This window comes from Oncorhynchus mykiss, chromosome 7 (assembly GCF_013265735.2).
Source record: "Oncorhynchus mykiss isolate Arlee chromosome 7, USDA_OmykA_1.1, whole genome shotgun sequence".
NCBI lineage: Eukaryota > Metazoa > Chordata > Actinopteri > Salmoniformes > Salmonidae > Oncorhynchus > Oncorhynchus mykiss.
The window spans coordinates 50,964,092-50,992,058 of NC_048571.1; the positions used below are offsets into that span (position 1 = coordinate 50,964,092).

A 27,967-nucleotide genomic window follows, 5' to 3' on the forward strand; every position below is an offset into this window, starting at 1 on the left:
GCTCCTTCATTCATTAATGAAACAGGGTAACGGGATAGGACCGCGAGGGCTCTGTTTGGTTGAGGAACGTCGAGCGCCACCGTGGGGATTTGTTTACGAAAGTGCGTGGACACTCTCCAAGTGTCCCTTTTGCGTTATTGGTTCCAGTTTTCAGCCCACTGTCCTGGAACAAGACTGTCATGTTCACTCGCAGCTCCAAGAAGAGAGAATCCAGTAGATCGGTGAGTGATACAAATTGTAGTTTTTCCATATGATCCCACGTTTTTGCAGAAATGTGGTACAGTACGGTTGCATGAGGCGCACGCGACCACGGCGTGCTCTTTAATCCCGGTGTCCAGATACACTGTGTTGTGGTTTAAGTCTATAAAAATTAAATGTTATTTTGCAGTCTGTGGACTGTTTCTTAATCGGTAAAGCAGTAACGTTAAATTCCTAGTCCTCTTCGCACTTCTCATTTGATCGGGAGAGAACGCATCCACCAGTACATTTCAAAGGCTCATTTAAGCAACATTATCCCGCTGATGTAAGAATAGTTGGTTTGTATTCTACGAATCTACCCCAATACGCATACTTTGTTAAGCCTTTCAGTTCACTGCACCAGACATTTCTTTCCTAAGTGTTTGCCCTCATTTGTGTTCCACACATGTACCCAGAGGCAATCGACTATTACTGAGTTCTGTATTTAGTAGTTACGGTACTCTTTTTAAAATAATTTGGGCCAAGTCATATATAGGCTTGATGTCATTGTCTCATTATTTCAATGTTTTTTTTAGGTTTGATTATGACTAATTATGACTGAATACTTTTTTGTCTTCTCTAAATAGTTAGACTTCTGAAGTCTTCTGTAAACCCACTCTGTCCCAATGTGAATTGTCATGTGAGAGACAGCATGTGTTTGATGAATCTAGAAGAGATGAGCGATAACAGCAGGTATCATGTGACCATTAACTATATAGGTTCTTCTCTCCATCACTAGCTGAACACCCTTGATGAGCCGGAGAGAGGACAGCCGTGTAACGTGTGTGGAGACCAGTGTCCCGGCTTCACTCTGCACAAATGGAGGTAGGGACCCTCTCTCTCCTTCTCTATCTTTGCCCTTACTGTGGCTAGTTATCCCTCCGCCCCTCCCAGCCAAAAAGATCAGTCCACTTAAGTTCAAAGTTTCAGTGGTGGCAGTTGGTACCGTGGAATGCTGTTTGCTCCCTGTCTTAGAAAACGTCTTGAGGAAATTGAATACATACTGCTCTTGAGTAGTATGAACCATGTCTCTATGCCAGTTTGATGCAGTGGACACTTCCCCCTCTGCAAGGCACTGGTCTGGAGGATGCCTTTTGAGGGTTACTGAAGCCACCCTGTTTTTGCTAAATGGACTCAGCCGTGCGTATCAGAGTCGGCAAGGCATTGTTCAGAATCTGTGTGCCCTAACTCAACAGTTTAGCCATTCATGCAATATGAGAGATTTAAGCAGACATTCTACAAATGCTCTCAACTGTTGTATTTGCTTTAGAGTGAAAGGAAAGAGCGCTGGGTAGTTTGTCTTTGATATGCCGCACGTATAAGCTGTGTTTGTTTGGTTCACTCTTGGAGAGGCTATATATTTAAGACAACATGAGTTTTTCAGAACTGTTTACAAGAGTTATTACTAAAACATGCATTGCCCTGAATATGGCAAGTGAAAGCTGCAGTGGTGTGGTTCAACCTGGTCTCGGAGCATTTCGTATTATTCTGTACGTAAGTCCGCGACACTCCATTTAGTATGATATGTTTGGTAAATCAGGGCACTCCTCAATTAGGAATACAGTTTCTAAATTGAAAGCAATTACTTTACCCCTACATCATGATTTTGTTTCCTGCAAGAAGAGGTACGGAGTCCCTCTCTGCCACCTCCACTTAAAGAGTCGTCTGTAGCAGCAATGTAAGCAGCCCTAACGAAAGCAATGCCTGGTCTGTCTAAAGGCGTCCGCATGATTCCCAGCTGAAACAGTTCAGTGGAGTTCGTGCATACATTATGACGACATTTAGTGACGTTTTGGACTTAAGTCTACCCCCCTCCGTCGGTGATTTGGCCAAACGGTAGGGATTCTTCAACAAAGTTTGTCATTCAACGAGAGGTGACTTTTTTTTATGCACATTTTTTCATTGAAAAATACTCCAAACATCTTAGTTAAATGTAAAATTGCGCGACCAAGATCTCTGAAGCAAAAACGTAAACATTTATGACAAATTTCTTGAGTTAAATTAATTCAGACTATTTTTAAGGAAGTGTATACTGGCTACGGCTTCTCAAAATGGACAAACAGAACTATTGCTGCTTTTTTCTCATTTTTCAAGTGAAGGTCTTTTTAAAGGAGTATGTGAGTAAAGTCATTCGGCTAGGTGCCAGCCGAACTGAAGCATGCTATCACCATAAGCGAATCTACAATGAGAGAGAGGGAGGAGGGGAGGGGCTGGCATGTTAGGCAGAGGATCATCATGATTCAGGCCTCCATTCTGTAAACCATTACGGGACAACAGTCAACCTCTGGAATGTGCCTTTAATTGCCTTTGCAGTGCCACAATAAAAGTACACTTTTTCCCGAAAAACCAACCCGACAGCGGACATTTCTTACAGACGGGTCGTGGAAACCCTGCTTTGTGTGTAGACCCTGGAACGGTATGGGGGAACTTTATGGCGACAAACATCACTGAACGCCTTTGTTCCTTCTTGGAAAGAAAATGCTCCGACCAGTCTCTTCCTCTCCTTCTCAGGAAAGCCTGTTTTCATGCCGATTGATACAGATATGTATGTTATTTGGAATGTGGACTTTATCTGACCTCGGTGTTGTAGATTAGGGAATCAGAGAAGGGAGTGCGTACATTGTGGGTTGGCTACCATATCAACCCTGCTGTTTATTAACTAAGAGTGACAAAACAACATTTTCTATGTCAACACAGGGACCTGCCAGACTGCCAAAATTAGACCTTGAATTGTCTCCTTGGGGGCATTATTGATGAGGATCATCGTGTGTTTGTGTGGGAGGGGATCGTGACTGTTTCAAGTTCTCTATAACAGGATGAGCTCTTTAAACAGCCACATTTTTAAAGGTTGCTGATGTCAGACATGTAGTTGCACAGCAGCACACACTTTGATGACATGCAAAATGTGAGTCTGAAGGAAAGCCAGGGAGGCTGGGAGAGCCAGGGAGGCTGGGAGAGCCAGGGAGGCTGGGAGAGCCAGGGAGGCTGGGAGAGCCAGGGAGGCTGGGAGAGCCAGGGAGAGCCAGGGAGGCTGGGAGAGCCAGGGAGGCTAGGAGAGCCAGGGAGGCTGGGGGAGGCTGGGAGAGCCAGGGAGGCTAGGAGAGCCAGACCATTTAAGAACTGGGTTGAAATCTCAGGAAAAAAGAAATAACTACAGGAAAAGGGACTGGGTTAAGTAAGCGCTGAGACCAACATCCCCCTACCATTCCCTACACTTTAACATGTGTGTATGGCTCTGAATTCTCTAAAATATTCATGTTTTTCTAAATATTCAGGAGCTTGAGTTTCCAGGAAGAGATGGTACGTTTTTTTCCGTTCTTCCCTTCTTCCGCGCTATATAAAGAAGCTTCCGCTAAGCTGGTGTCTTGGGGGTTCATGCCTACTCTTCCACTGTGGTTTTACTGTGTTTGCTGGCTCCATTCAGGTCCTACTAAAAACCCAGTCAAGTGTCATCCATTTAAAATCATTCAGGCCTACTACTGACCGTATTCGCCATCCACCACTGTTGAGCTTTCATCCAACCAATCACATTCGTTCTAAGGAAAAGTCCAATGAGAGAATTTGTCACTTTTTTTTATGACACGATTTGTTCTCAGAAAAGCAACTTTTGTGAACAGTAATATAATATGTAATGAGCTACTGTGAGCTTCACTATTCTAAATAAACACGTGGCTGCCTAGTTCGTGGTATTGATTCATTGCCTCTGGCTTCAGACCAATTCGATCTACCTATCTTTTCAAGACTGGCAACATTTTTCTGAAGAGTAGCAGCATGTTACTAACCCCACTGCCAGTGTGTCAGAGAGCCAATAGTGCTGTGTAAACAGAATTGTCAGCTCTAGGCAGGAAAGGATAGGGGGAGACAGGAGTGGATTTAACTTGTGCAACGCGCTCCTTTTGAATTTTTAATGCTAGCCATTGGCTTGATTGATTTTCTTTGTTCTAATGAGACTCATTACAGAGCTTATGAACACGAACGGTGTGTGTGCGCCAGATATCTGATCAGCCTAATCGTGTCACCCACTTAACTCTGCACCTGTATGTTTTAAAACTTCATTCAATAACTCGCCCAACGCTCCATCGAGACATGTTAGCGCACCGCTGTCAATGATAATGGTTTTTGAATGTTAACACTTGACCTGTAGTTAATAATGGGGAAGGTTTTAAGTCAGATTTCCTGTTAGTTGATTTCTGTAAAATGTCCCCATTTGCAGTAATTTCCTGTTGCCAAGCACCTTAATTTGCACTGGACAGTATGCTAGTGATGGTATTTGCAATACTGTTTGGACAAAGAATGCTCTTGTATGCACCAAGCCCTACATTGAAATCCAAGCTGGACTAAAAGCAGAGGAGAGGGGGTTTGGCCGGGGGGGGGGGGTTTGAGTTGGGCTGAAAGCCCACTGACGTCTGTCCTCACAGTAACCTGACCTGATCTGCATAACACAGGCCCACCCTGCTATTCAGCATGTTAACAAGCAGCCCAGTCAAATAAAACTGTCAGACTGGTTTGGCATATGAATGGCCCTTTAAAAGGGAGTCTCTCGGTTTAGTACTGAAGAGGCCACAGCCTATAAGGGTGGGGAGACCCTGGTGACCACCACCACACAATAGGCCTGGTGGATTTACCAGTGTTCTTCTCTGTACTTGCATGGAGATAGAGGCCAGCCTCCAGTGAAAGCAGTGGAGAAGTTTACTGGTAATGGGCCCAAATCATTATCTCCTCCAGTCCACTCCCCGTGGCCTTTTGAAGTGGAAAGCAGCAACATCTGTGCCGCGTGGTAACACTCATTTGGGTCAGAAGGCAAATGAGATGTTGGGGGGGGCTTTTTATCGTGTAAATGGAATGTTTTGTCTTTGTCATTTAAGAAGGTCCATTTTTGAAAGGGCCTGTGTTTTGACAGCCCCAGAGGGTTTTTTGATAGATTACTGATGCTCAGCAATAATACAAACCCAGAGAACTCTCTAATCCTGATATAAATCATAGTTTGACATTTACAGATCCTCTGACAGGTCCCTTCCTCTCTATCTCTCTCTTACTCTCTCTGTTTCTGCATCAAAGGCTGGTCCAAGATCAGTTGCTTTTTTGGCTTCTCTATGAGCTCGAGAGGGAGAGTCTTTTGATTGGCTGTCTTTCAATTATGGATGGTGGTCACGGAAACGGGAAGCGGGGCATATGCATGTGGTAGCCCGGTGAGAAACAGAGGGCCAATTGGACGGCTCATGATTTCAAATGGAGTGGCATTTCAAAAGTCGTGATTAGCCAGGGTTAGCTGCCTCTCAGACAGAGCTCATTGTGGAAGGATCCCTACCCAGATAACAGAGCCTGTTGTTTTAGTTTTATCCAGGGTGATATTGACATATTGTGTCTGTCAGAGCAGCTCTTTATGGTCTTTCTGTGTTTGTCTATCTTGAGAGGGGAAATTATATCTGATTATACCTCTGTAGCAGATGCTGAACGCAGCTCGGGGGAGATGAAACTGCATGACGGATGTGTTTTGTGTTCGTATATGCACTATGGTTATCTGATGACTGTGTTGTGTCTTTGTCATAGGGAGAGGGTTTTCCTATTCACCAGCCGTTGTATGGGGCATGTAAGAGGAGAAGCGGTCATAGGTGTTGGGTTGCTCTGGTCCAGTGTGGCTATTATCTCTTTTCTCAAACAGAAACTACATATCTTATGTCATTAGTATCACCTTTTCACATTCCTACAACCCATCTACTTGCATCTTGTTCTTTAATCCTTAAGAGTCTAAGCTGGAGATATCATTCTGCGTCTCAATCCACCGCATCCGCCTATGTCGCCCTTCCGCGTCTGCGGTGGGAGGTGGCTGAGCTACAGCGGTGTTTATCAGACCATGGAAACATCCCGAAAATCTGTCTTCTAATGAAAACGTTTGTAGTGTCCGAGCGGTTTGGCCTACATGATGGTGTTCTCTTTTTGCTCTACAACCCCCACAAGTGTCCCGGGACTCGTCTGAAGGTAACCCATACAAATGAATGGAAGTATGGAGGTAGTTTTGTGCCAGCAAAGTGAGCTCTAACTTTTAGAGGTTAAACAGCCTAATAGCTCAATTGAAGTGCTATTGATTCAAGTCTTGGCCTGTTCAGACAACAGAAGTACTCTCTCTACCCTGACTTTGACTCTGTGGAGTAGAGGCAACCTCCAGTGTGCCCATGCCAGAAAACCCACACAATTAGAGAGGCCCAGCAGTCACTTGCCAAATGGGCTCTCTTTCTCATCACGCAAAAGTGACTGCACATTCAGCGATATGATTTGCATTTAAAGTTTATACATTCCGTGTTCAGGTGTAACTTTCTTTGTCATCTAATTATATTAGACTCAAACGAGCCATGTTCAGTTGTTTGTGTTTACTGTCCCGGCAGTGAAGCGCTTCTGTTTGTCCACAGGGAGGCGAACATACTCTTCATAGATTAGATTAGATTAGACTAGAGTAGAAATCCCAAAGGGCAATTTGTTTGCAGCAAGTAGACAATAGGTATGGGTGTCAAATGGAAGAGTCACCCAGCTTTTATCACTTGTGTGATTGTGTTATTAATTGTTGGTACTGATAGTTAGCTGCATTGACCATTTTTTTGTTGTTGCAACAATCAGTAGACTCCTTATGGCACTGCGTGTGTTCGACAGCTGACCCCTGAACAAAAGCATAGCCATCTTGTGCCAGACTAGAGGCATCTCTGTGAGTCTCCTGTGATAGTTTAAGTCTACAGCTAAGTCTGATCCCCATCTATTTTCCTAGACTGTGTTATCAGAGGTCATCCTGAACAGGTGCCAAAGCACTCTGGGTAATGGACAGAGACGGATAGGCATCAGAAAACCCCTCTTTGTCCCTGGGGAAGTGGCAGAAGTCATACTCACCAGATAGGGATGTAGTCGACCAGCTTATCCACATGATGTAGGGAGACTGGATCCAGTTGTACAGTTAAGACTGTCTTTTGTATCTATAGTCATATAATCTCCGCTATAATGATTGCATTTGTATCCACAAGCACGCATATCATTTTTTAGTTTCTGTCTCATAGACTTGACATATATATATATATTTTTTATCAGAGAGAAGCTCAAGCTGATGGATATAGTTGTCTGTATGTGTGTCACTCAGCTCTTCCATGGGTGGGTGCTTACTGTGGTCAAACTAACATTTTGGTGCTGGTGGAGGCAGCCTTTACCTAGGGGATAGAGTTCAGCTAGAGTTTAAGGCAGGGAGTGAGAGACGGTGGGAAAGACATGGAAATAGAGAGGGAGAGTGAATCCCAATGGCTGGAGAAGTGCATTTGGTATTTTAAACATCGATTTGTAACAGACTGTCCAAGGACATTGGATAACAGTAGAAAAACATTCTTCCTCATGATTTTGTAAAGAAAAAAGGATTTTGCTTGCAACCTTGCTGTTGCTGTTTTACATCTTTGTTCCACTCTGAAATGAGGAAAAGGTTCTGTTGATCAATGCACTCTCCCCCTTGATGTGAATAAACCATGGCTTTGCCTGAGAGTTCCATCCCCAGGAGTTTCCATCCACGCAGACAGCGCTCTGCCCCGGTGCTGATCTGGCCTTAATGAAGGCTTAGCATCCAGAGCTACCTTTTGAACTGTCACCTGGAATAAAGGGGGGGTGGGTCTCACAGCCGTCACCCCCACACTGACTTTAACATTCACTACGTACTACAGCCTTCAATTCCCACCCGCCCACACCTTTTAGGGTTTGCATTGTTCATTCACATCACTTTACATGTTCTTCTGTTAACATTCCTCTGTGCAATTAGACTGTGGATATTCTATTATTTCTACTCATTAATTCGAATTCAGTGGAACTGCAGGTGATTGCTTTTTCGACTGTTAAACCTTCAGGAAGGTATCACCATTACATCAACAAATACTGAAAAAAATATAAGCACAACATTTTAGTGTTGGTCCCATGAAATAAAAGATCCCAAAATTCTTCCATACGCACAAAAAGCTTATTTCTCTCAATTTTTATTTGCACAAACTGGTTTACATTACTGTTAGTGAACATTTCTCCTTTACCTAGACAATCCATCCATCTAACAGGTGTGGCATATCAAGAAGCTGATTAAACAGCATGATCATTACACAGGTGTACCTTCACTAGAACTGTTGCCAGAGATTTTCCATGTTAAGTTCTCTACCATAAGCCGCCTCCAATGTTGTTTTAGAGAATTTGGAAGTACATCCAACCGGCCTAACAACTGAAGACCATGTGTAATTACGCCAGCCCAGGACCTCCACATCCGGCTTCTTCACCTGTGGGATCGTCTGATACCAGCCACCCAGACAGCTGATGAAACTGTCTGTAATAAAGCCCTTTTGTGGGGAAAATCTCATTCTGATTGGCTGGGCCTGGCTCCCCCGTGGGTAGGCCTGGCTCCCAAGTGGGTGGGCCTATGCCCCCCCAGGCCCACCCATGGCTGCTCCGCTGTCCAGTCATATGAAATACATAGATTAGGGCCTAATGAATTTGATTTAAATTGACTGATTTCCTTATATGAACTGTAACTCAGTAAAATCGTTGAAATTGGCCCATGTTGCGTTTTTATGTTTTTGTTCGGTATATATCAGGTTCAGTGCTGGACAGTTGGAGTTAGACTATATTGATGCAGAGGATTTGATATCCCACACAGTACTTTCTAGTTAAGCGTCATATTAATAGAGCTATGGTTTCAGTCCACAGACGTCTGGCCCGGGCTCAGGTTCAGCCTAGCACAGTGGGATGGCAGATAGTCGGTCCCAGATTAGCAGCAGGAGACACAGTCATGATCTGTATGTCCCTTTAGGCCAGGGTCAGACATGAACACTGAAACACACACTGGATCAGATACACCAGACACACACCACACAGCTATGGAGGTCTCTAACTCCTCACCCACCAACTTTTTTGTTAACTTCCCATGACTATACGGTATGAAAGTGACAATTCCTGGATCCTTGTTTTGTAGGCTAAGAATTAACCTCAAATTTGCGTCCTCAGTCATAAAAATGTGGTTAATTTAAGATGTATAATACATGTATGCGTGTTTCCGAATGAATTTACTTACCACATGCCGGCTTTCAACGTATTTTATGGTTGAGAAGAAGCACAGAGCTGAAAAGAAACAACCGTTTCAATTGGAACTACACACATGAACTACACATGAACTACAACTCCCACTTTATAGGTCTCACTTTCAACAGCTTGCCCGTCTTCAAAAGAAATAGAATATTAAACGCATCAATGAGTCCTCAACCCGAGCAGACACGCTCCAGCATGCTAACAAGGCTGCAGGAGTTCAAATGAGGCATTGGGGTATGAGAAAATCAATACACAAATGTGAATATAATGTTATATTGATATATAATCTTGAAGCCTAGTTGAGAGATTACAGGACATGACCCAGAAGTATGACGTAGGAACGTGTTACTTTCATATCGTATTGGCACATTCAGCAGTATGATTTATACCTTCTCAATCCCTTTCATACATCCCTTTCTCCCTCCATCCCCTTCTCTCTCCATTACTCCATCCCCTTCTCCCTGCCTTCCATCTCCCTTCTCTCAATCCCTCCCTCCTTCCCTCTCTCTATGCACCAAGGTGCAGTGTTCAGGTAGCCAGCAGACTGCAGATTGCAGTGGGACCTTCAGTTGGAGCAGTGCACCGCTTCAAAGACTCCTTTGATTTTGTACTCCCCCTTTTTTGTATCCTCCTCCTCTCTCTCTCTCTGTTTCTCTCTCCAGTCACATGTTCCTGTATGGGGAGAGAACCCCACACCACCACCATAGTAATAGAGGATGTTACTGCAGGTTAGAATGTTGTATGTCATTCCAGATGAGTTGTGTGTGCCTTTACGAATTTTTGGAGAGGTTTTGATGATTCTGTGTTTCTGCTCAGGAGAACTTATAAGTCCTTTTAATGTGTCCGATGATGAGTTTACTGTTACATCACCCCTAGATTTCTCGTTGCCGTTCAGATTTTTCGGAGACGTATCAGCTCCAGAGTCACCAGCAGAGGTCAGTGTTGTATCTGACGTTATCGCCTGCCATTTTCAGCATCAATATGGCTAGAAGTGTTTTTTCTCAGTCATTTCATAAATATAATGCATAAAAAAATCTACTTTACAGACACCAAACATACTACATTATCTCACATCAGATGTGGTGACTACAAGACAAAACAATAGACAGTTTATCCTTTTTGTGCAGAACAGTTTGAAATGTCCTGTTTTCATTATTTTACTGAATCCCATTGAAACAGTATTCATTTGTTTAGCCACTAAAAATGGACTTGATGACACAGCATGCATTGTTGAGGTATTTGATTGGTTTATTGATTTAGCCAACTGCCTTTAGGAGCGTATTGATCTGTGAGCTGTTGTCCAACTCAGTATTCATCATTGCATGCACCAGGGCCAGAATTCAATCTAACCTGCTCTGTGGAAAATCCCATTGTTCCTTCTCTTTTAAAGTATGAATCACATTTGAGGGATGCAGTTAAGTCTGTTTATTAGCTAAAACTCAAATGTTCTGGTGTGTGGGTTTGATTTTTATCTGACCCAAGATGTTTTGCAAGCTGTGTTGTATCTATTCCCTCGTACTGAGGCTCTGCGTATTCTCCATCATCAGGAGTGGGCGAAGTGTTATTTTTATCCCAATCACATCCACAGCTCACAATGACTCAAAGCACACAGCAGAGTCCATTAATGACGCAGCTCAACAACAAAACAGGAACAAAAGCTTTAGTATATATGAGTCATTTAGCAGACACTGTTATTCAGAGACTTACAGTTAACGTGTTCGTCTTAAAATAGTTAGGTTGGACAATCACATATCGCAGTCATAGTAAGTACATTTTACCTCAAAGTAGCCATCAGCAAAGTCAGAGCTAGTAAGGGGGGAAAAGCCAAGTGCGAGTGTTAGTTCATGATGAAGGCATGAACTAACAATGGGGGGGGGGGGGTTTATTTAAGACCTACTTTTTGAAGAGGTTAGGGTTTTTGGAGATGGGCAGGGACTAAGCGGTGGCAGAACAGATTGCTTGGGTTGGGGTGTAGGGTTTGAGCATAGCCTGAAGGTAGGGAGGGACAGTTCCTCTTGCTGCTCCGTAGGCAAGTTCCATCGCCTTGTAGTGGATGTGAGCTTTTTCTGTAAGCCAGTGGAGTGTGCAGAAGACCGGTGTGAAATGGCAGAACTTAGGAAGGTTGAACACCAGTAGGGTTGCAGCGCTCTGGATAAGTGGGGAGCCCATCCAACAGTGAGTTGCAGTCGTCCAGATGACAAGTGCCTGCACCACTTCCTGTGTGAGGTAGGGTTGTACTCTACGGATGTTGTAGAGCATGAACCTGCAGGAGCGAGATGGTGTTGAAGCAGGTAGGCCTTCCCCGGGAGGAAGAGCAGCTCCGTCTTGTCGAGGTTGAGCTCGAGGTGGTGGGCCGACATCCAAACTGAGATATCTGACAGGCACGTAGAGATGTGTGTCGCCACCTGGGTGTCAGAAGGGCGTAAGAAGAAAAGTAGTTGAGTGTTGTCCACAGAGAAAGGATAGGGGAGACCATGTGAGGATATGTGAGAGATACAGCTTTGGCAATACAGAGAGCCTCTGTGACACAGAGAAAAGCAGTCTCAGTTGAGTGACCCCTCTTGAAGCCTGACTGGTTAGGGTCAAGAAGATCGTTCTGAGAGACATAGCGAGTTCATCAGAGACGGCACACTCAAGTGTTTTGGAAAGAAAAAAAGAAGAGATACCGGACTGTAATTTTTGACATCAGAGGAGTCGAGTGTTTGTTTCTTGAGGAGGGAAGGGACTTGGGCCATAGTGAAGTCAGAGGGGACGCAGCCAATGGTCAGGGATGAGTTGCTGAAGGAAGTGAGGAATGGGAGAAGGTCTCCAAAGATGTTCTGGAGAAGGGAAGACCTCACTAGTCATAGGATTTAATCTGGAGATAGAGGGGAGAAATAGGTCAAGGCCTAGGGTAGTTCTGTGTGAGTGGGACTAGTGGACTCAATAGGTTGAGTGAATGAGGAGCATATGTCGTGAACCTTCTTTTCAAAGTGGTTGACAAAGTCGTCTGCAGAGAGGGAGGGGTGGAGGATTAAGGACAGAGGTAGAAGCTTGAAATGTATATAAGATTTAGAAAAGGGACAGTGCAAGTCCTAGGATGTAGAAAGGGAGGAGAGTAGGGTCAAGAGGCAGAATCAGGAGACCGGAGGGAGAAAGATTTAGCAGAAGGCAGAGATGATAGAAGAGGAGAGAGTGGTGGGAGAGAGAGCAAAGATTGCCGGGGGGGGGGGGGTAGCAGCGAGATTCGTAGGCCTCTAGTAAAGACAAGGTCAAGGTTATTGCCTTGTGAGTGGGAGGGGACTGGGATAGGGTGAGATCAAGAGGCAAGGAGGGGAGAGAGTTGGAAAGAAATTAATCGAAGGCAGACATCAGGAGGTTGAAGTTGCCAAGTACAAAAAACGGTGAGCCATCATCAGGAAATTAGCTTATCAAGGTGTGAAGCTCATTGAGGAACTCTAAGGGCACCTGGTGGGTGATAGATGACAATGTTAAGCTTGAGTGGACAAGTGACAGCATGGAATTCAATTGAGGAGAAGGACAGGTGAGTGAGGGAGAAAAGGGAAAATCTCTACCTAGGAGACATTAGTATCTCCCTGTGCCACCACCATGATGACCAGATGCTCTCGGGCTATGAGAGAAAACGAACGTGTTCTCTGGGGTGATCCATGTCTCCATCAGGACCAAAAAAAGTGAATGGACTGAAGGGCAGCATAGGCCGAGATGAACTGTGTGTTCTTGACCACAGATCGTCAGATCCAAACGCTGCCAGAGACCAGGAATTCCACATGGGTTGTGCTTGCAGGTTACACAAAATTAGAAGGGTTGCAGCCAAAGGGTAGGGGAGCGTCTGTAAAGCTTACAGGGAGAGGAGCGAACACATATAGAAAACACACATAGTTGCCAAAGCTACAAAAGAGCAAAGTAAGATAATCTGAAAAATCACTAGGTGATAGTGGTGTGGAGACACCTCTTTCCTTCCTAGAAAGGTTTTAGTTTTGCGACGAGACCGACACTGCTGCCATTGAGAGAACAGGGGAGGCTCAGGTACTAATACTAATTGATAATTGTCTTGCAAAGTGAGGAGCACACCTCCTGGTACTAATTGCTGATTGCCTAGGAGAGGAGAAACAATTCCTCCTCAAATACCGAAAATGACACAACAGAAAGCCAAACAGACAGTTGCCAGGCTGTTGGTTTGTTTGAAACTGCGTAGAAAGTGCTGTTCCACATGAGTGACGCTACATAAGCATCCAGAGAGAGGATGGAGGTGTGAGAGTGATGCCCTATGATGTAGAACCCCTCCTCCATGATGTCTCAGTCCCCAGTGACCCTGCAGTCTTCTCCTGGTTCACTTCAACAAATGGCAACCTACATATCCCCCATGTCACTCTCCCGGGTCGGTATAGTGATATACAGTACTAACCCTTACAATAACCTGTGATGCCATGGACTGACCGATTCTGGTCACTAGATATGACATTGTGTGAATAGTCAAAGCTAATTTGAAAAATTTCAGCATCAAATTGAGTGAAAAAAGAACGCTTCCTGCTAGCTCAAACTACAAGGATATCAGGTTGAGCGATAAATCACTGAGTGGCCTTAAAATGAAAGGGGACCTTCCTTGTTACTTATATGGTCGCTTATTTCACAAGACACAAGGCCCTAAACCTTTCAAATGTAGGGCATACTTTATGAGTTTAAGCATTCTATGGGACTCTGCTACACTGGAAATACAGACAAAATCCAGGTAATTTATTTACATAACTATCAACCCCTCAACAGCCCAATAAAGCTTCTGGTTGTCATTCTGCATAGTCAATGTATTCTGTCAGATACTTGAAAACGACTCTCTCTCTACCTCACAAAGTGCTTCATTCTGACAAGCCTAGTTAAATTAAGGTTAAATAAATAAAAATATTTTAGAACTTGGTGGCACTTATCTTCAGACACAACAAAAGAAGATCAAGGTAGAAGATGCAAAACATTGATATGGTTAACTGTATTCATTTCCTCTCTCAGCCTCAACTTTACTGCAGTACGCTATGGACTCAAACCGTGCAGCAGCACTGAGCTGTTCTCAGACATGCAGTGTAACTAACCAGACAAGGAGGACAAAACAAGCTCATTGGAGTCGAAAGCCAATTACATTCACAAAAGAGCTGTGTTTCTCTCTTCTGTAGCCTTCCTTTCTTTCACTGTTAATCTGGTTGTTGTGTAGGCCATGCCTGTTGGCTCTCTGACCATTTGTAACCCTACTAATGGTAATGGCTCTGTTATTCTAGCATGGCCAGTTGTCAAGATACCAGCCGACTCTGGTCACTCACACACATCTCCTTGGCAACCAGTCAATTTACACAAATAAACTTGGCCGTACAAGATAGAGCATGAGTGTTGCGTTTAAATATGCAGTGCTATATGGAGCTGCTGGAGCAAGAGTTCTGGTTTCCGTATGGAGCTGCTGGAGCAAGAGTTCTGGTTTCCGTATGGAGCTGCTGGAGCAAGAGTTCTGGTTTCTGTATGGAGCTGCTGGAGCAAGAGTTCTGGTTTCTCTATGGAGCTGCTGGAGCAAGAGTTCTGGTTTCCGTATGGAGCTGCTGGAGCAAGAGTTTGGGTTTCTGTATGGAGCTGCTGGAGCAAGAGTTCGGGTTTCCGTATGGAGCTGCTGGAGCAAGAGTTCTGGTTTCTGTATGGAGCTGCTGGAGCAAGAGTTCTGGTTTCTGTATGGAGCTGCTGGAGCAAGAGTTCTGGTTTCCGTATGGAGCTGCTGGAGCAAGAGTTCTGGTTTCCGTATGGAGCTGCTGGAGCAAGAGTTCTGGTTTCTGTTTGGAGCTGCTGGAGCAAGAGTTCTGGATTCTTGTGCAATGATTCTCCTCTAGGAATGGAGGATTTAATAGGGTGATAAAGGCTTGAGCCTGATATTGGCAGGGCCCACAAACCCCACATGGTGCTCATTCTGAAATATTCTAAGTGCTCCCTCCTATCTCCTTTTCTCTACCGGACGCATGCACACAAACTCTTAAAAAAAAAAAAAGTAAAATCCATAAACATGGTGTAGAATAGACTTTTTAAAGTATTTTGTTTTCTTAAGTTTCAGATGGAAGACCTTTACAGTGCCCTTACTTTCGGACGTCGTTACGTTTTTTATTTGTATTTATTGATTGATTGATTTTAATCTTTATTTAACTAGGTAAGTCAGTTAAACCCTCCCCTAACCTGGACGACGCTGAGCCAATTGTGTGCCATCCTATGGGACCCCTGATGGGACCCCTGATCACAGCCGGTTGTGATACAGCCCGGGATCGAACCAGGGCCTGTAGTGACACCTCTAGCATTGAGATGCAGTGCCTTAGACCGCTGCGCCTCTCGGGAGCACTGGTTACACTCAGCAGAGAGAGTGTGTGTGTGTTGGCCTGAGTGTCAGGGAGTTCAGCGTCTCTGGATGCTGTCCGTTGTTCTGTCTCTGATCACAGGAAGTTGGCAGTGCCTCCTCTCTCCTGTTGGGGCCCACTTCCTGTCCTCTCTTTTAAGATGCATTGATAGGCAGAGCCCAGAACGGCTGAGCAGCTACTCTTTCATCCATGAAATACAGGGCTCACTAGCAGCCTCCTGGCTATTAATACATACACAGTCATGTAAAAAGCATGGACACACACAGTCGTGCAAAGTATGGACATACTCACACACTGCTCAATATGCATATGCAAGAGAAATACTTCTACAGTCCATTCGGAAAGTATTCAGACCCCCTTTTTCACATTTTGTTATGTTACAGCCTTATTCTAGAACCTACACACAATACCCCATAATGACAAAGCAATAAAAATGGAAATATCACATTTACGTAAGTACTCATACCCTTTACTCAGTACTTTGTTGAAGCTCCTTTGGCAGCGATTACAGCCTTGAGTCATCTTGGGTATGACGCTACAAACAAGACACACCTCTATTTGGGGAGTTTATTCCATTCTTCCCTACAGATCTTCTCAAGCTCTGTCAGGTTGGATGGGGAGCTATTTTCAGGTCTCTCCAGAGGTGTTCGATCGGGGGGGTGTTAAAGTCCCGGCTCTGGCTGTGCCACTCAAGGACATTCAGAGACTTGTCCCGAAGCCACTCCTGCGTTGTCTTGGCTGTGTGTTTAGTGTCATTGTCCTGTTGGAAGGTGAACCTTCACCCCAGTCTGAGGTCCTGAGAGCTCTAAAGCAGGTTTTCATCAAGGATCTCTCTGTACTTTGCTCCATTCATCTTTCCCTTTATCCTGAATAGTCTTCCAGTCCCTGCCACTGAAAAACATCCTCACAGCATGATGCTGCCACTACCATGCTTCAATGTAGGGATGGTGCCAGGTTTCCTCCAGACTTGAAGCTTGGGATTCAGGCCAAATAGTACAATATTGGTTTCATCAGACCAGAGAATCTTTCTCATGGTCTGAGAGTCTTTAGGTGCCTTTTGGCAGACACCAAGTGAGCTGTCATGTCCTCAGTAAAAAGGAACTTGCTTCCATCTGGCCACTCTACCATAAAGGCCTGATTGGTGGGGTGTTGCAGAGATGGTTGACCTTCTGGATTGGATTGAACTCCAGAGCTTTGTCAGAGTGACCATCGGGTTCTTGGTCACAAACCTGACCAGGCCCTTCTCTCCCAATTGCTCAGTTTGGCCGGGCGGACAGCTTTAAGAGTCTTGGTGGTTCCAAACTTCTTTTAATTTAAGAATGATGGAGTCCACTGTGTTCTTGGGGACCTTCAATGCTGCATAAATATTTTGGTACTCTTCCCCAGATCTGTGCCTCGACACAATCCTGTCTCGTGCTCTACGGACAATTTCTTTGACCTCATGGCTTGGTTTTTGCTCTGACATGGACTGTCAACTATGGGACCTTTTATATAGACAGGTGTGTGCATTCCAAATCACGTCCAATCAATTGAATTTACCACAGGTGGACTCCAATCAAGTTGTAGAAACATCTGACAGATGATCAATGGAAACGGGATGCATAGCAAAGTCTCATAGCAAAGGGTCTGAATACTTATGTAAATAAGGTATTTCTGTTTTTTTTTGTATATATTTGCCAAAACCTGTTTTCACTTTGTCATTATGGGATATTGTGTGTAGATTGCTGAGTTCTGTTTTATTTAATCCATTTTAGAATAACGCTGTAACGTAACAAAATGTGGAAAAAGTCAAGGGGTCTGAATACTTTCCAAAGTCACTTGTATACTGTAGGTAGGGGTAAAGTGACTAGGCAACATGATAACATAATCCAGTTTGTATGTTTCACTATAACTAGTTCAGCTACAAAGCACAGAATGAACATGGCTTCCAGTTCAGCAACGTATTGAAGGAAGACATCCTGATCTCCGTTCTCATCAAATGCCAATGTTATAACAAACTGACATCGAATGAACAGCTTCTACCCAAGTACCATAAGACTGCTGAACAGTTCATTAAACGGCCACCTGGACTTTCTGCTTTTTACCTCCTACCCACATGTACTTCAATCAATCAATCACCTAACCAAACCCACATTTACGTATTACCTCAATCAATCACCTAACCAAACCCACATTTACGTATTACCTCAATCAATCACCTAACCAAACCTACATTTACGTATTACCTCAATCAATCACCTAACCAAACCCACATTTACGTATTACCTCAATCAATCACCTAACCAAACCTACATTTACATATTACCTCAATCAATCACCTAACCAAACCCACATTTACGTATTACCTCAAATAATCACCCCAGTACACTGACTCTGTACTGGTACTCCTTGAATATAGCCTGTGTATAACCTCATTTTATTGTGTTGCTATTTTCTTTTTATCAATTTGTTAATTTTTGTACTTTTTAACTGCATTGTTGGGAAAGGGCTCGTAAAGTAAGCATTTCACTGTAAATCTACACTTGTTTCATTCAGCACATGTGACAAATACGATTTTATTTGATGCTGCCAATATTTTACTGCATGATATTTCTAGTATTATGATTGTGCTTTACCTTTTAGCGTAAACTTTGTTGTACAAAATGTTTCTAACGTTCTAGTTATGTGTTTCCTCATGCTGTCCACACCTGGACTGCTAAATGTTCAGACTAACCACCACCGTAGTCCCCTTGACTCTGGCTCTGTGCTGCATACTTTTAGAGTCAGGTTAACTTTGCCTCAGTTCAACCCTTCTCTGTAAAGCAAGCCACAGTCTATATCATCTCTCTCATACACACCCACACACACTCTAATTTCTGTCTGTAGAGTGGCTCTTTCTCATTCAGCGCAGATATCAAAGGCTCACATATTTATCAGTCTTCTTGGGGTGTAATTGGTTTCTAGTTTGATTGTAACAAGCGCAGGCCTGATCTGGTCTTATGTATTTACTCAAATCCTCCTCTTCCATATTTAGCCTCTTTCATGCCGATTGAAGCCAAATAGACATACTGTCTAATGAATGCTGTATGCGGAGTAAAATGTCAACTGTTTAGGGAGAGGGAGTGATGCAGAAGACATAAAAAGGCAGTTTTTGACCTATGGAAAACCGTCCTGTACACAGCAGTGTGGGAATCTTCTGTCATGTCATGTGGGGACACACCATAAACAGTGACTTAGCCTCAGCAGGCCCGTATGGGTTTCAAGGTGCATCTGGTTTGGATCACAATCCCTGTGTTTGTTTGTCTTTTGATGTGTTTAAATAGTGATGCAGACTATGATTACTCTGACTGTGGATCCAGAGCATTGATGCATGTGTAAACGTTCCATCTGGTTCCTGCTCTGGTGTCCACTCCTGGCTGAGACGACTGCATAGTCCCACATTTCTCTTTCTCTCTAGATGGTCAGGGAAAAGTGAAAGTGATATGTTTCAATGTAGGGACATTAGCGCTTGTGTTGGCAGGGGAGGTGTGTGTATGTTTTCAGAAGGATAGGCATGTGGTCTGTGACATCGTCCTGCTCCTCTCCTGTCTGAGGTGTCCCCGAGTGAGATTGTGTTACAGCTCTTTGTCTCAATCTCACAGGTGGGGTTGGGAGACGTGTGTTTGGCATCATGGGGTAGGGTGGGGTACAGGCTGGGGGTGTGAGCAGGTGCCAGATGCCTGATCCTCTCCTGTGACAAAGGGATGCCCAAAGGCTTGTGTGTGTGTGTGTGTGCCTCCAAGTGGGGGGGGTGGGGGAGAATTTGTTGACACGTGTCCTCTATCAGCTTGTGTATCTATCCATTCATATGGTCCAGTTTGGTGTGTTTTGGTGGATGTTTATGGAAGCCCCAGACAAACTGTCTGACCTGTAGAGACTTTAGGCCTGGGTATGAATGTCTGTGTTGCGTAAATGTGATGCTGGTCTTCAGAAGAACAGTGGCCTTGCCTGTGTCTCAAACTTGACATTTTATTATTAAATCTAAAATGAATCCATCTCAATCAACTGATGACTGAGGTTGCTATGTCCCATCAGACACACACACACACACAGACTGTGTCTTTGTTCCAGGGGTCCAGCTCTGTAAGGATAGAAGAGCACTCCCACAGTGAGTGTTAAGGCCTCAGCCTCCGTTTACGCCAGTGACGGACATCATGTGACATACATCATATCATGTGAATCCTCAGTTATGCAGACCACGAGCAAAAGATTCTTCCTCTATTTCACTCTCTCTCCCCTCCCTCTGCCTCTCCACATCTCTTTATCTGGTAAAGTCAGGCATGTCCTGTATGTGGATTGGTGCCACAGCCTCTCTCTCAATGCAGACTCAGCCTTTGCCCTGTTTGAACTCCAACTCAGGCAAGCTGTGCACCTTTAGAAATAATGAATAATGAATTTGGACTAGAAGGAGAATGTTTGATGTGCGTGTTGTGAGTTTGTGTGTAGGCCAGATGGTGACGATTTGAATGGAATACATAACATTAAGATGGGCCCCAGCCTTCTCTCCTACTGGGACTCACTGTGACAATTCCTTATTTTACTAACAAGGATCAATATTTGTCAATCAATGGAGATTTGAAAGAAGTCCATAAAAGAGGGATTGTGCGGGTGTGTGCGCATGCGTGCATATGCCTGTGTGTGTCAGTCAGGCCTTATTGTATTATCCTTCGGTAAAACCAGTGCATATATTAGCCTGAGGCGATGGACTGTCGCGTGTGATTAATGGCGTGACACAATTGAGTGGAGAGTGGATATGCCTTCTGCCCAGACACAAAGAGTCTGTCTCTACACCCACAAAGACCCTGGCCCAATACAGGCAGCTTCATCACTGAGACAGTCATCAGGCCTGGCCTGCTGGAATTGGATTTGAGCAGCCAGCACCTGTGAATCCCAGTAGGTTTGAATGACGAGGGAGAGACCAATACACCACAGTCCTTCTGTATTGGAAATGGGCCCCGAAGGGCCACAATCATAATATTAATTCAGCGGGGCTGCTCAGGCGTTTGTGTTTAGGCTGACAGCTCTAAGTGATCTTCAGGGTCTTCCGCTTGGCTGTGCAGTCAGCGTGCTTTGCTAAGAACCGTGGGGATTTCAGAGCTACAATATTGCTGAATGGCAGCCGTAATTCATCTCTGTCTGATGAAAACCTCGCAACTCCATTCATGTACTGAAAGCAGTAACTCCCCTAAATGTACTCTGAACATTTCATGACACTAGGTCCAATAAAATGTATACAAAATAGCTTCTGAAATATTCATAATTGTATGTTCGTTAATGGGAAAATAGGTGTGTTTTCCATTTCCTGAAAAGTGTATTTTGGAGATGAGAGGTATACAAAAGTAAAAGGAAACAAAGGTCCTACACATTATACAGTAGCTATTGCTCCCATACAACATTGCTACAATGGTTTGGTCTGTGTTTTTCTGTTAACACGTTAGTGCAAAATGATGGGGCATATGACAATGCTGCTTTCCAAACCTTTACAAAAGTGTAATAATTTGCTCCTCTATTCTTACAACTGTTTTCTAGCTTTTCACCCACCTATTGTTGAGGCCCTTTGTCCTTGCACAATACCAGGGTGAGGGATATTAATTTGTGCATCCTTCAATCCCATTTCAATGAACCTCTGAGACTGACTGTTTACATTGATTGACCTGGGAATATGTTCTCAGCCAGACAGGTTGTTGTGGTGGTCTGTGTGTGTTATAACCAAGCCTCTAGTGCTGTGTTGTCCATTAGTTTACTCCAATTAGAGGAGGGGTGGTAGGGTTAGGGCACAATAAATATATATCTTTTTTTATATGCTGTGTGTTTATTTTAATGAAATAATTGATTTATTTATTTACAAACAAACAAATATATGGGGAATTGGAAATGATGCAGACAATTACATTGATGGATGCCACAATCTATCTACAATATTAAAGCTGATAAAAAACGTAAATATATCTATTTTCTAAAGCCTCTAGGTGTTGATGATCAAACCCGTCGTGTACGGTTTGATAGCTGTGCTCTCGGCACCCTGGAAATGATGCCTTTCTGAAGAGGCCCTTCTCCTCCGAGCTCAGAGCTGTGGATCTAACCACGACATCAGACGCCTTCTGTGTCAGACCCCAAATTATCAGGCTATTTTCAGACAGCACGATTCCCCTCTTTCCCCTGTTCAAAGGCTTCTCCCTCCCTGCGCCTTCCTTTCTTCCTGGTGCGAAAAAATATTTGTAATCTTCATAAAGAGCCGCAAATGGAATTATTATTTTTTTAAATCTCGGTGGCCGATTATCAGGCATTTGATTGCGTAATAAGGGGTTTCATAGCTTGAGTAGATCAAATTTGGTGTTTGGTTATGATTTGACATTATATGCAAGGGTGTTGGGAGGGTAAGCTGCTGCTGTGCCAGCCAATCCCAGGTCCTTGCTTTCTAAACATGAGTATATGATTAGGGGTCGCTAAACAAGATTACATGATGAGAATTCTGCACTGTAATTTAGAGGGTTTCTTTTACAAGTCGCTCTTCAGATGTTGCCTTTCTCTCTGTATACACACACACGCACGCACACAATAGGTTCCATACAGTTCAGTAATGCATGAGTAGCTTTGTGATTGCGCTGCAGACCTGTGCTTAACTTAAACTTGACTGTGACAGAGTTTGCAGTAATCCTTTGCCCGCCATCTGTTGTTTGACCTCCTCCTGGTCAACAGAGAGCGGATGAGGAACCAGCTCTTTAAGGCCCCGTCTGTCTGGCTGTCTCTGTCCGTCAGTGTGTGACTGTCAGTCAGTGAGTCAGCTGAGCTGGGACCAGGGGTGAGGCGTCATTAGCAAGCCCCAGTGTAGGCCTTGTTTTGGGTAAATAGGGTCAAGAACTTGCTCAACGTCCACATGTGGAAGCTATTTTGTCGTGAGTGTGCATCAGTCATACTCAGTTGTCAGAGCAGATGCACACCGTAGCAATGGCTGGGGGATGTGACTATTATGGATCTGAAATCATGATGAAAAACAGACTTCATTCAGTCTCCACATGCCCTTAACGGATAGCTTGTAGGACAACAGATCATTTTACATAGACCTAGTTCATTTGACAGGTTTGAAAAGTCATTACCTATTTTGATTGTCAATGAATACGTACGTTTACATGCACACTAATAATTGGATATTGAACTGATTATGGCAATAGTCATGTAAAACCTTACTCTGCTTATCTTAATCGAAGGAAGGTCAAAATCAAAGTAAGCATATGGCGATTAAAACACTAGTTTTCTGAGCAATCTTTCAAATTCTTAGGACATCTAAACTAGAGGTTGACCGATTTTATGATTTTTCAACACCGATACCGATTATTGGAGAACCAAAAAAGCCGATACTGATTAATTGGATGATTTTTATTTATTTGTAATAATGACAAATACAACAATACTGAATGAACACTTAATTTTAACTTAATATAATACATCAATAAAATGAATTTTGCCTCAAATAAATAATGAAACATGTTCAATTTGGTTTAAATAATGCAAAAACAAAGTGTTGGAGAAGAAAGTAAAAGTGCAATATGTGCCATGTAAGAAAGCTAACGTTTAAGTTCCTTGCTCAGAACATGAGAACATATGAAAGTTGGTGGTTCCTTTTAACATGAGTCTTCAATATTCCCAGGTAAGAAGTTTAGGTTGTAGTTATTATAGGAATTATAGGACTATTTCCCTCTATGCCATTTGTATTTCATTAACCTTTGACTATTGGATGTTCTTATAGGCACTTTAGTATTGCCAGTGTAACAGTATAGCTTCCGTCCCTCTTCTTGCTCCTCCCTGGCCTTGAACCAGGAACACAACGACAACAGCCACCCTCGAAGCAGCGTTACCCACGCAGAGCAAGGGGAACAACCACTCCAAGTCTCAGAGCCAGTGACGTTTGAAACCCTATTAGCGCACACCCGCTAACTAGCTAGCCATTTCACATCGGTTACACCAGCCTCATCTCGGGAGTTGATAGGCTTGAAGTCATAAATAGCGCAATGCTTGATGCACAACGAAGAGCTGCTGGCAAAATGCACGAAAGTGTCGTTTGAATGAATGCTTACAAGCCTGCTGCTGCCTACCACCGCTCAGTCAGATACGTGCATGCTTGTATGCTCAGTCAGATTGTATGCAACGCAGGACACGCTAGATAATATCTAGTAATATCATCTAGTGATTATGATTGATTGATTGTTTTTATAATATAAGTTTAATGCTAGCTAGCAACTTACAGTGGGGCAAAAAAGTATTTAGTCAGCCACCAATTGTGCAAGTTCTCCCACTTAGAAATACGAGAGAGGCCTGTAATTTTCATCATAGGTACACTTCAACTATGACAGACAAAATGAGAGAGAAAAAAAATCCAGAAAATCACATTGTAGGATCTTTAATGAATTTATTTGCAAATTATGGTGGAAAATAAGTATTTGGTCACCTACAAACAAGCATGATTTCTGGCTCTCACAGACCTGTGACTTCTTCTTTGAGGCTCCTCTGTCCTCCACTCGTTACCTGTATTAATGGCACCTGTTTGAACTTGTTATCAGTATAAAAGACACCTGTCCACAACCTCAAACTGGTCTTATTATTGGTGGAGTGTGGGGGTGTTGGGTCATTACGTGCTGCAGCCCTGGTCTTATTATTGGTGGGGTGTGGGGGTGTTGGGTCATTACGAGCTGCTGTCCTGGTCTTATTATTGGTGGAGTGTGGGGTTGTTGGGTCATTAAGTTCTCTGTTGTTGTTTTTTAAAGAGAACTGATTTGATTCAATTGAAGGTAGCCTAAATAGCATTTTTCATACTTTTATAGAAGGATACATTTCTACAGAGAGATTTCTGATATTGGAAATTATTTTTACATCTAAAATGTCTCAACCTTGTATTATTCCAAAATGGTTGGATAACATCACATCTTTCCTAGGGGTGTTTTTTTAACTGAGATTCTTGGGGAAAGTTCTGCACTGCATGAGCCTTCTAGTGCTGGATATGCTATGTGCTTTTCACAAAGCCAAGTCCTGCTCTTGTGCTATCTCACGCATGCACACACACACACACACACACACACACACACACACACACACACACACACACACACACACACACACAGTAGTCGCACAAATGCACAATGCCGCCAACCTGAAAGCCAGGCTAACTTTGAGTTCTTTGGCAGGCTCAGCCCAGTGGATCCTTCCAAGTTCTCACAGAGATGGTAATGAATTAGAAAGCCCAATCAGTCCATTCCGAATACTGCTGTCCTAAAACCTCATTAACACACAGTGATGGGTATGAAGGGTACAGTTGAGCTTTCCTTGCCTTTCTCCTGTGTCAGCATTGTTCAAATCCCAGAGTTGAGGAGCACCGAAGCCAAGAGCTCTGCTCAACAGACTGAACTACTTAGTGATTTGTGTTGCGATTAATGCATCTCCCATATGCTGCTGCACACAAACCCTGCCAGAGCAGCAGCATAAGCCAACGGTATGCACCCCTCACTTTTATATGAGTTTACCTTCCAAGTAGCTCATATGAAATGGGCTCCACTACATGGACTGTGGATTTGTGTTAACACAACATTGATGTGATTGTAAGTCAGTGGCGACCTGTCATTCAGGGCAGGTTGGGCAGAGCCCCACCTGTTTTGAACCCCACATCAGTTTGCAAACAATGTAAAAAAAAATAATAATAATTGAGAATAAAGCATAAAGCTGCATACAAACATGTTCTCTTTTTTGCTATCTTGAGTAAGGGAGCTTCAAAATGCAGGTGTTTCAGCCAAGCTCAGTGCTTTCTGTGGTGGTGGGGCAGCCAGCGGAAAATACAGAGTTTAGGGGTTGGTAATGTTCTCTAGTTGCGCCATGATTGGCTCAGTGTTCTGTCACTCATGGGGACACTACGTCACCGCTAAATATAAAGGTAGAGCTCGAAATCTCAAGCCCCTTGGGTGCTGCCATAGAGTTACATCCAAGAAGGTTGAAGGTCATTGGCCACAGATAAAGTGACGTCAATTCACGTTATAGCTACAGTAGCTTTTATTGGACTGATCATGTCAACGTCATACTTTCCAAATCTTAGCTAGCAGTCGTCATTGTGAATCAAGTCGACAATCTACTGGCAAATCCTTTTAATCCTTGTCATATGAAGAGAAATTATGGATAAAACGTATCGGTGCTCATCAGCCATTGGACATGAACGTTACACAACAAGTTGGAAATCGCAAATTCAACAATGAGTGGTTTGGAAGGAATCAATGACTAACTGCAAGCATTGCAAAGCAATCACTAGCCCTCTATTCAGTGGTGTGTGTGTGGTCCCAAGTCTGGATTTAAGAGTTTCTTTTCCATGCTTAAAATTATAAACATTCAACATTGGCCATGCTGTCAATCCAGCATGATTTCTGTCGCGCTCAAAACAAGTGTTAACTCAGAACTGGGAAATCTGACATCAGTGAGTTCAAGACAACTGGGAACTCAGGAAAAAACTAGCTCCGACTGGGAAAAATACTTTTTAAACGGTCAGGCAACTCGGAATTGCAAGTTGGGAACTCAGGCCTCTTTCTAGAGCTACGACCTGAAAATCACTGACATCATTAGGATTCGACCTTGTTTTTTTCCGAGTTCCCAGTTGTCTTGAAAACAGCAATAATCCAGAGAATGCCAGATGACAAAATTTGCCCAAGAAGGACTGCCGCGCTACCTTCCTGTTCATGTGAGCACAGCACAACAAGGTGAGTCCAAAAATGTATTGTATGCTGCTGCTTAAGTGATGTAATATGCCAGGGAGATATGTATACTGTAGCTAAGAAAGTAAAAGTATATGTTGTGTAGTAAGCTGTTAGTAGCCCATGTGCCTCATCCTAATAATTTGGTCTATTTTACCCTCTTAATTTCGCCTACTGTTCTGACTTGGTGGTGCACGTGAAGCCTATAACCTGTTTTAGAGAAATGTAATCATATTGTAAGAGCTTTCGTTGTCTGCTTATATGCCACCTTTATTTATCCTACGGTTCTGACTTGGTGTACAGTCTGTCACTGTACATTTCAAAAGTGCTGAACAAATAGTTATATTTGACCACGTCCGTCCTAGCTCGCTCATTGATGTCCTATTCGAAATGACGGATTGCCTCTTATCCACTCGTCGTCCCCTTATGCCATAGTTTGTACATCTCAATTGTCAGTAGAAACCACATTAGTTTAAGCAAGTCAGCCATATCAGCTATGTTTTTTTAAAAGGCAGTAACTGAGCCTGAATGAACAGTTTTGCTGCCAGACAAGGCTCCGCTGATAGGCAGGTGTAGCAGTGGTAAGGTGCTGGGACTCTGCTGTTAGGGCCTACATAAAGCTGTCCCAACAGTTTGTGGACACCGTTTGGCACCGTTATAGTGCAGTTAGTGTATTGTTTATTGTGTTGTGTTGTGTAGAGTCTTTGCTGGCATGCATCCCCGCAAAATTTGTTTGTTTGCCCCACCAAGATTTATAAGCTAAAATCACCACTGGTGTAAGTAGAGGGCAGGTTGGCTGTTCTCCTTCACCAGTCATAATCTGACTATATTAGATGTAATGACCCATATGGGCTTCCTCTGCCATCTCCCTCTCTGGACAACGGGTCTGCCTGGAGTGGGAGGGCAGGCAGCCTGGTGTCTCTGTGAAACGTCGGTGAAACAAGGAAGGCAGCATGGGTGAGGGTAGGTCTGCGTGTGATATGCCAAGCGGGTGGTGTTAGCTTTATTAGAAGTCATCTTTAATTAGACCACCTGGCTCAGCGGAGCCAGTCTGTCCAGAACAGAACCCACCGCACCCCCATGCTCTAGTCTGAAGGAAATAGATTCTGACTGTAGGTCCAATGGAGGAGAATGTAAATCAGTTTTGAAAAGTTTGTTCTGGACATTTCACCACCTTAACAGTAGCTACTTCCCAGAGAAAAGACAGGCTTTGCTGGTGTGTGTGTGTGTGTGTGTGTGTGCCTGCGCGTGCATTCGCGTTTTGTGTGTGTGTGTGTGTGTCAGCTCTTGTTTCCAAGTGGTGTAAATTGGCTGCTAATAGCGGAGTCTGGGCCAGTCTCCATGGGAGTGGATTTAGAGATGACCTGTTGCAGGATCACCAGCAGGGATGATTATCTCACCAGACCAACACTTTGAAGTTGTGCCCTCCTTCTGTTTATCTCTCACTCGCATTGATTTACATCTGCTAGTTGCTAAGCTTTGTAGTGCAAAAAGAAACCCAGCTTCACGTTTCGCTAATGAGCTCCCATTTCC

At 43.7% G+C, this 27,967-nt stretch overlaps 1 protein-coding gene across 1 annotated transcript in view; it reads left to right on the forward strand.

The window, feature by feature from the left end:
- Positions 1 to 27,967, forward strand: part of LOC110527970 (prickle-like protein 2) — a 115,038-nt gene continuing 87,071 nt past the window's right edge. Inside the window, exons 1-2 of the mRNA XM_036983457.1 lie at positions 1 to 221; positions 977 to 1,062. Of these exons, the coding sequence (XP_036839352.1) occupies positions 180 to 221; positions 977 to 1,062 (128 nt within the window). The 5' untranslated portion in view covers positions 1 to 179. The remainder of the gene's footprint in view (positions 222 to 976; positions 1,063 to 27,967) is intronic.